A 9,620-nucleotide genomic window follows, 5' to 3' on the forward strand; every position below is an offset into this window, starting at 1 on the left:
AATTTAATATTAAGACCTTGATTTTTCAAAATCTATACGATTTAACATGTTGAACATGCACAAAATTTCTATAGACATCATTTTGGGAAGAGGAAAACAAGAATAAAGTCAAGCTAGTGTCGTAACAATGACCGGCATGGTGTACAACCAACATGACACATGGTTCAACATCTTATTATTACCGCATCACTTCATTTTAAATCAATAAAAGTATCTCAATTATGAATGAATAGTGATTATCAATTGTCAATTGGTATCTAATTTTATGAGTAGGATACTAACCGGGTATGATGATGAACATAATTGGAGTCGAGTAGTTAAATTATTTAATGTTAGTGTTTGATAAATTAACTGGTTAAAACAGCTTATCATGAAATAACTTATTTATAATAAGTTGCTTACACTAGCTCGTTCAAAAGTAATTAGTCTAATTAGTGGATAAAATCAACCATCCTAATCATCTATAATCTATTTTCCTATTAGCAAAATAATAGAAACATAAGGTGGGCTGTGGATAGTAATATCTATTCAGTCTCTCTTATGACATTTGTCTCAATTTTTTAATCGATGTTATAAATTTGTCTTATTTTTAATTTTGACAATAACTTAAAATTTTATTTAATTCCCATTTACTTATTTTTTTCCTTACCTAAAAAAATTTAATTATTTCCTTTTTCTCGACTTTTCCATCAAATACCTATAAAATAAATATAGTGAGACGGATGGAAAAGAATACATGCTTATTTGAGTATAGTTTTGGCCCAACAAAATGAGCCCCCACATTTATGTTCTTAAGAGTAGCTTTATTTGGCTTGTTATTTATAGCTCGACGTACCCGACAAATATTTCTAAAAGTATACTTCTTCTGTTTCTTTTTATTTTTTCACTTTAAATTTATCTATTTAAGAGAGAAAAATTTTAATTAAAATTTTAAAGTATATATTGAAGATAAAATATATTCATGTGAGATCTTGTTAGATTTGTCTTAATGTAAAGTTTTTTAATATATAATTTTCATAATTTTTTATGATGCATACTTGGAGATATTAAGGCTTAAAATTTACTAAAAAATATGTACAAAACGTAAAATTTATGCATTTATCAGTTAGATTGATTGATAATTGTTACTATAGCGTACTTCTATGTAAAACGTTTTTCTAGTTATCAATATTAAGTGGGTATAATACAATACTTTATTTTAATTTTCTTTTTTTTTTGCAGAGAAAATATATATATATATATATATATATTTAAATTTTCTTTTTTTTTATGCAGACAAATATACATATATTTTAAGCTATATACGTAAACTTTTGAATTTTAAACTTTGGTGGAAGGTAAAACAACTAGCTCCACATGATGAATTGTTGATGGTTTTATTAAACAAAATTGATTAAAATAATTAAAATCGCTAATTAGTGTTTTTATGCAATCTTTAAATGCAATATGAACACTTACGACGGTGTAAGATGTTAATGTCGTTACTTGTTTATGGAAGGCTCAAGCATATTGCTTGGCTCTACTACAATGTACAAAGGAGTGTTCTACTTAAATAACCAAATGTAGGGTTCAAAAATTTTTGAACAAAAATGCATCGTTAAGCGAATAGGAGCTGCTCATCTGGCGTGGTCGTTCAAGTACTAAACCAACTCGTCCGAGCAATCATGTTCTAGGGTTCATTGCCTTATGCTAACCTTTGAGGATTTAATATTCTTCTACTCTACCATGTCATATAACCATAACAAATCTCAAATCACAGTCATTTAATTTCAATTACCGTAAATACAGATATACTAGACAGAGTGGTGCCAAAAGCATGACATAGCCCAATCTCAATGTCCAATATCATTTGTGAATTCAAAATGGGCAATAGCCAATAGCCACAAGTATATCAAAAATTAATGCAAGTAGTACTTTATAAATTAATAAAACTATGTATAGGTTGAGATTTTGAGATGGCAACTCAAAAGGGTGAGTCCCACTTGTATTAATGGCGCGTGGACCCCACTCATGTTTCTTTGTGGTGATAAACTCACAACTCAATAACGAAATCCCCATCCACTTTTTTTTTAATCTTGACTCATTTATAAGAAATATATATAATAATTATAATTGATAGTGACTTTTTTATACAATATGTCTTTATTATTCGTGACAAATGTAGATTAATCGTGACAAATGTAGAACGAAGGTAATACATAGTTTTACATTTATAGAGTATGTAAAAAATTTCATAGTTCGAAAGAGAAACTTGTATATGATTTTTTATAGATATCAATAAGTTAAATTAAACTTATGGGAAAATTTGTTAAATTTGTCTCCACGTATAAAATTTTATTAATAAATATTAAGTCTTGAATACAATTTTTGAAAATGGTGAAAAAAAAAATGAGAAAATTAAATAAAAGCGAAAAAAATTAAATCTTAAGTCTGAAGTAGTATACTACGAAAAGAAATTAAAGCATAAATCAGTTAATTTGGAAAGTGAAGGTGGTTAATGGTTATCTCCCTCCATTATAAACCCCTCTCTCTCATCCCTCTAAAATCTAACATAGATGACTGCTGATTTCCAGGATGCAGCCACGCCATACTCGCCGTCGATCACTCGAGGTACTTCTTCTCTCTCCTCCTCTTTAATGGAGCTCAATTTTGTTTTTTTAAAATTATGCGGGTAATTAACAAAACCATTGAGAAATTTCCTAATAAAATAGAGTGAAAAAATAAATTTAATAAAAAAAAGGGAAAATTTGATGATGATATTGAAAAACTGTAGAGAAATGAAGAAAGAAGTACAAGTGGTAGTGAAACTGGTAATTGTATGAGTTGGGCTGAATTATGTTGTTTGGGTTGCACCTGCCTGCAGCTGTTATGGCCTAGGGTCGTTCTTCGAAAATGGCTTAATATTTCTACTAAGGATTCTGATTTCAGTGCTGATACTGATAATGATGACTTCACTGATGATGAAAATGACAATAACAGCAATTTTGATGCTCAAACTTTTGTTGATTCTGATGTTGATGCTCAAGGTATTTTTTACTCCCTCCTCTATTTCTATTTGTGTTTTTGGAAGGGTTATTTGATCTTGTAGATTTCATCAAATTCAATAAATATAGAAGTGGGTTTGTTTTGATTGTATATGATATGATCACTTATGATGCATTGATTGCAAGTCAAACACTGATTCTCTGGGGTTAATTTCTTATATTTATATGCATTTAACTGATTTTTTTCTGATTATGAATTTATACTAAATGGGTATTTTTGTTTTTAAGATGAGGTGAATATTGTCTTACATTATGTGGATTTTGATTAATTGGAGCATATTTGCTCCATTTTTTGCATAAGACTCTATAGGATCAATTGGCTGTTCTCGCCCTAATCTCCATAAGTGTCATCGTAACTGAATATCTAAGACAGATATGCCAACACTTTTTCCATTTTTTCGCTATTATCCATGGTAGGTTTTCTAAAGTTAGCCTCCCTAATATAAGGTTCAAGTTGTCTTGAAGGCATTTTTGGAATAAGGATGATACTTATTGGCAAATGCATCTAAATGGAAAACGATATAAAAATGTGATGTTCCTTAGTTGTGTTTTCTGATGTTGTTGATATACTGGGTTTTCGGACTGAGGGAGTATACTTCAAGGAACTTTCCCTATGATTACTAGCCCTAGTGTTTCAAGGTGTAAAATATGTCTAACAAGGGCACACGGTAAATAGGAGATTCTGGTGAACAAATAGGAAACATAATCATATTTAGTTCATTATGATTGCATCATACGGCTAAGTTACGGATCTGGTCTCGACAATGGATGCAAATCGCTTTCGTGGTCTATGGGGATGGTTTTGTAGTTGTCGCTGCCTAAATTGCAGTTGCGATAAACAAGTGTAACATGATTCGTCAGTTAATTCACTTTTTGAATTCGTGATTCGCTCAAAATCACCATAAAATAGTCCAACATTGACCATAATTCGCTTTTTTATTCGCGATTCGGAAGTACATTAGTGAATCATGTGACAGTGCGCTAAATTCTAACTGTTGCAAATTGCAATACGCTCATGATGGCGTTGATGCAGACTATATTTTGCACTATAGTGTGTTGATCTATTTATTATAACATAACTTTGTATGAACTGGTTGTATAAACCTTACCTTGTTATGTTTTTTTTTGATGGTGTAAATGCGTTTCCATTCGTTCCTTTCATATCTTCTCATACTATCTTCTCATACATCAGCACCTTTAAATTTCAGACAATCTACCACGATTGAGACGGCGAAACTCTGAAACTTTCAGGGCTCAATACATTCATAGAAAGGAAATCAAGTATGTGATTCATCTTGGATAACTCAACCAACAGTTCCTTTTTCTGAGCATCGTTTGTTAAAATCTTTCTTTTTGGCTTGTAGAGTATGTGTTGGGACATGGAACGTCGGTGGAAAACTTCCACCTGATGATCTGGATATTGAGGAATGGATAAACGTCAATGACCCTGCTGACATCTATGTACTCGGGTAATTTCTGCAGTGTAGCTTTTAAGCGTAAACCTATCAGTTCTCAATTTTCTTTTTCTCATTGTATACTAACGGCCTGTTTGTTAAGTGGTAATGAACGGTGGTAATGAGAATGAAAACTAGTGTAACTTTGGTTGAGAAATCTCTTGGCTACCTTGATAACCGTGCTTGTCCAACTTAATCATCTCATCTTCTTCATAAAATTTATTCCAATGCATTAACATTAGAAGATGTGGTATTCGGTGCTAATGGAAATTTGTAAACAAAATCATCACCATGGGAATGAAATGAACTTTTGATGAAATTGTACACTATAAATCATTCCCATTACCACCATTTAGTACCACTAACCAAATGACCCGTAACGTGCCTAGTAATTTGGCTTGCCTCCTTGATTTAATAGTGTCTTGTACATCTTTCTCAACACGTTCTTAAAATTCGTTCAAGAACATTATGATCATTACTCTTGGCTTGCTGTTTTATATTATCCCGGATTAATCATCTATTTCAATCTGCTATTGATTTCAAAAGTATTTTTTGATAAACAGTCTCCAGGAAATTGTTCCACTGAATGCTGGAAATATATTTGGGGCAGAAGACAATCGACCAGTCTTACAATGGGAAAATATCATACGAGACGCACTTTGTAGAGTGCCAGCTAAAAAGAGCTACAAAAGCTACAGCGATCCCCCTTCTCCGTCAAAGTTCAAGCCTAAAGAAGATGATCCTGACTTAGAGGATGAGTTATCACTTGATTCTGATAGTGGAGGGGAAGAGGAAGTGTATCCTTTGGACGAGGAGCCTGCTGGATTTTATGAAGTTAAGGACAAAATGGTCTGCAATGAGGGAATATATAAGGACCATGAAGTTTTAAATAGTGACGAGATTCCATATTCAGCTTTTCAAGGAGAAAAAGGGTTTTTGAAACGGATCTCTTCTCAAAAGAGGTTGGAAAGATGGCATAGCTTCCAGTCAAATATTCAGAAAGTAGGTGATGAATCTGTGACCAAGCCGGTGTCTTCAAAGTTAAATAGAACTCTAAGTGGAACCGAAAGGATTGGTTTGAGCTGGCCTGAGCCACCCTTAGATTTGCTAGCTCAACGAGTTTTGGAGAGACCGACTTGTTTTAAGTCAGCAAAATCTTTTAAGATGTCCAAATCTTTTAAGGCATACAATTCTTTCAAGATTACTGGTGACCGCAGGGCATTGTCAGATGCTTCAGTACTTGCAGAACTTGATCTTGAATCACTCATACAGCGGAGAAGAAGACCAGAGTATGTGAGGATAGCAAGTAAGCAAATGGTTGGAATTTTTCTTACAATATGGGTTCGTAAGGGCTTGCGCAAACGCATTCAGAATCTTAAGGTGTCTACTGTTGGTGTTGGTGTTATGGGCTATATCGGTAACAAGGTCTGTCTCCTTTCTTTTCTTATTCCTTCTTGGTGCTTTGAACCTCATATAATTATCTTATATTCCTTAGGTTATGCTATAGGAAGTGTCGTCCTGTCATTGGAAATGTCTAACGGTACTTATTCTTAACTGTGTGCGGCTTCCATGTGAGGTCGGACCTGAAACTATGGCGATTTGCTTTCCTTTAAGAATTTCGGGACTATATTCTGCTTATAGCTATCTTTGCACGTAAAACTCTATTGATTGTTAAAAAAGGGACCTTTAACTTATTTCACTATCTTTATGTTAGTGTAAATAGAAGTGTAAATCAGCTACTCTTTCTGAATAATAATTTTGAATCTTCTGGACGTTACCTTCCCTCTCCCCCAAATTCCAGGGAGCAGTTTCTATCAGCATGTCTATATACCAGACCCTTTTCTGCTTCATCTGTACTCATCTAACATCTGGGGAAAAGGAATGTGACCAGCTAAAACGAAATGCTGATGTAAATGAAATACACAAGAGGACTTTTTTTCGCTCTGATTCAGGTCTGGGAGTTCCGAAAAGCATTTATGACCATGAGTAAGTTGTATTATTCGCATTTCTTGACTTAAATTTTCAGAAAATGGGATTTTCTTTCTTCAATAGTTCCACGCTTCCATATTGATGCACACACATCGAGATCTGTGCATTGCTGTTAAAATTTTTTTGGTGGCGCTGATAGATGGGATTTGTTTTTTGTGTTACAGAAGAATAATTTGGCTGGGTGATTTGAACTATCGAATCAACCTGTCATATGAAGAGACACGGAAGCTAATATCCCAAAAGAAGTTGTCTAAATTGGTTGAGTTTGATCAGGTATCAGCTTATATTAAATACTATTTACCCTTCTTATCCCTAGCATGTTGCAAAAACTTCTGTCATGATATGTAGGTATGTCTACATTGTATAGTTTATCCTTCATGTGATTGTCCCACGTTTGTAATCATCACGCAATGTAAAGTGGAAATGCAATACATGTTTCACATTATGATCTAAAGGAACAATGATGTAATTCCTGATGTTGTTTATCTTACTTGTCTTGAGTTACTATTGTGTCAAAAGGTGGTCCGTTTTACTGTCAAATGTATTTTTATGGAGACACTTGCAACTGCAGCTTGTGAGAGAGTTGAGAAAAGGCCGTGTGTTTGATGGATGGTCCGAAGGTAGATTAAATTTTCCTCCGACCTACAAGTATGAGATGAATTCCGATACTTATTATGGAGAGGATCCAAAAGTCGGGAGGCGTACTCCAGCATGGTAAGCAATTGACTTCCCTACAAATAATTGGTGCCTCTAATTTCTGGCTGATTTTTTTCATTTTCTTTTCTTTTCTTCCTCGCCTCACCTTTTTGACTGAACATCCATTTCCTCCCTTTTTTCCTTCTGTTGACGTTGCCTTGTTCCACTTTTTTGACTGAACATCTGTAAAATAGTTGAGTCAGACACTTGAACAATACCTGCCTTTGACACAACTACCCTGGTGTGAGATCTTTACTACAAGTATTATTACGCATAGAGGTGTTTAATGGGCTGGACCCCCATTTTGAGTCCTTATCCAGCCCATTTTTAGAAGGGCTTTATAAGAACGGGGCTGAAAAAGGGTTTTACTATAATTAAAATGAAGCGGACTATAAAAGAACTCAATAAGAGTCAAAAACGGGCCTTTTCAAATAGTGTAATTACTTTATAATTTAAATATTATAAATGACAATGTCAATTGGAATTATTAATATTTTTTCAAATTAATTAATATAAATGATTATTTAATTGTTATAAATTGATAAATGGGAATAAAATTTATTTTCATTAATGAAAATGGGCCGGGTTGGGCCAGAAAGCCTGGGCCAATTAAATCCCCTATTATGATTAAAGGGCCCTTATCCAATTCGGCCCATATTTAATTGAACCCTGCTTCCCATTGAAGACCCCTAAGTCACTTTATTTAGCCCTATCTTTGATACTAATATACAATTAAAAACATTTATTCCAATGATCAACCCCTTATATTCTCCAACTCCATTCATTATTTGTACACTGTCGTACAATAAAATACATCCGAAATGTTTTAATGTCTTACTTGGTTTATGTAATGTCCATTTCCGATAGAGCCAAAGGTTTATTTGGTTTTCGATTATGATGAACTCGAGTAAAATGACTCATTTAAGTTTATACAACTCTTATTTAAGTGAAATTGCAAATGATGTTTTGTAATCTATGATCATTGAAATAACCGGTAAAGTTGTGTATATCCAGCCTCCTCCTATGTCGATCTGGTAGAACCCAGCACTGAAATACTGTAATGTTGTTGTGCACAAGGTTAAGACAACTATCTCACAAGTTGGGTCGACCCACCTATATATATAATATCATATAAAAATAAATAAAACAAAAAATGGTAAAAAAAATTTCGTAACCAATTCCTATAATTATTCGACCCGGCCCTGCCTTGCCAACCCTTCACACCAAGGACCGTTAATAGCCCAACCCATTATTGACTCGATCTGTAAATGACACGTTAAAAATTTGACCCGACCTTGAACCGTTGGGTTGACCTGCCCCGTTAAACACCTCTACTCACAACAGAAAATTCTCGGTGCATTACCTTCTATACATCTGATTTGATTCCAGCCCTTGCAATTTTCCCTCCAACCGGAAAAGGGTCTTCCCTGTTGCTAGACGCCATTATCTTAGGATAGAATAGTTTCATAGTAGGTTATTGAATGCTGATGCTCTTCCTTTCAGGTGTGACCGCATTCTCTCATATGGAAAAGGATTGAAGCTTATCAACTACAGAAGATCTGAACTCAAGTTGTCTGATCATCGACCTGTTACTGCGATATATGATGTTGAAGTCGAGGTTTTCTCTCCTAGAAAGTTACAGCGAGCACTTACATTTACAGACGCAGAAGTGGAAAACGAAGAGATTGTGATCGACAACAGAATGAATGCGGCATTGAGCCAATTGAGACTGGAAGAGGCAAGTAACATTTCTGTGGTTCGATTTTTCATACCGTCTTAACTCTCAAGTCTCAATTCCCGATATTTTACTCTTGTTATGTTCAGATGCAGGACATGGCTAAATGGGGCCGCTAACTTTGGCTGTTTAAGGATCGATTATATCACATGTCATTTCTTTAGCCGTGTGGTTTAATTCATTCATCAACACTATATTGTAGATTGCGGTTAGCGTGGATCATCTTTCGTACTTTGTACAGGTTTTGGCATATAGATAGAAGTTTGAGTACATCCATTCTTTTAACCGCCAAGTCGACGAAATTATACATTCAAGGAACAACCAACCAAAGGAATTTGGGTTATTGGTATATTTTTGTTTGTAATTGGTGATAAATCTAATGCTCAAATATTGCAGAAGTTTTCAATACTTTTGCAGTTGGTGATGTATTTTTTTGTTTGTAATTTGATGGAGTATTTTGTATTTGACATAACATTTGATATGCCTGTAAACTAACATTCGATGTCTGTAAACAATGAATCGGTTAACATATATTGCACCCGGATCATAGTGCAAAAACAGGTCATATTGTATTATATGATTTGATTCTAATAAAACTCCATTAAACCTAAATCCATGTCACTCGCATCGTAACTAGGGCGGTTGAAGAGACATCTCATGATTTGGCATGGTACCCACATCACTGTGACTATTACTGCAACT

General features: G+C 34.1%; 1 protein-coding gene across 2 annotated transcripts; it reads left to right on the forward strand.

Moving 5' to 3' along the window:
* The first annotated feature begins 2,361 nt into the window (after positions 1–2,361).
* Positions 2,362–9,447, forward strand: LOC130810098 (type IV inositol polyphosphate 5-phosphatase 3). 2 transcript variants are annotated; one of them, XM_057676048.1, is made up of 10 exons: positions 2,362–2,610; positions 2,864–3,026; positions 4,253–4,325; positions 4,409–4,513; positions 5,062–5,923; positions 6,300–6,484; positions 6,652–6,760; positions 7,059–7,201; positions 8,687–8,921; positions 9,008–9,447. In XM_057676048.1, the coding sequence occupies exons 1-10, from the start codon at positions 2,575–2,577 to the stop codon at positions 9,035–9,037; spliced, it is 1,941 nt and encodes a 646-aa protein (XP_057532031.1). In that variant the 5' UTR covers positions 2,362–2,574; the 3' UTR covers positions 9,038–9,447. The 2 variants fall into 2 exon arrangements, with proteins under 2 accessions (XP_057532031.1, XP_057532030.1); XM_057676047.1 differs by having other exon boundaries at positions 2,375–2,610; positions 2,774–3,026.
* The last annotated feature ends 173 nt before the right edge of the window (positions 9,448–9,620 follow it).

This window comes from Amaranthus tricolor, chromosome 4 (genome assembly GCF_026212465.1).
Source record: "Amaranthus tricolor cultivar Red isolate AtriRed21 chromosome 4, ASM2621246v1, whole genome shotgun sequence".
NCBI classification, from domain to species: Eukaryota; Viridiplantae; Streptophyta; class Magnoliopsida; order Caryophyllales; family Amaranthaceae; genus Amaranthus; species Amaranthus tricolor.

What these genes read in the sequence shown, in the direction of transcription:
- LOC130810098 (XM_057676047.1), top strand. Translation starts at nt 2,575, where the DNA reads ATGCAGCCACGCCATACTCGCCGTCGATCACTCGAG. An exon ending in GCTGACATCTATGTACTCGG is followed by an intron (nt 4,514 to 5,061) that starts GTAATTTCTGCA and finishes TTTGATAAACAG; the next exon opens with TCTCCAGGAAATTGTTCCAC. An exon ending in AATTGGTTGAGTTTGATCAG is followed by an intron (nt 6,761 to 7,058) that starts GTATCAGCTTAT and finishes TTGCAACTGCAG; the next exon opens with CTTGTGAGAGAGTTGAGAAA.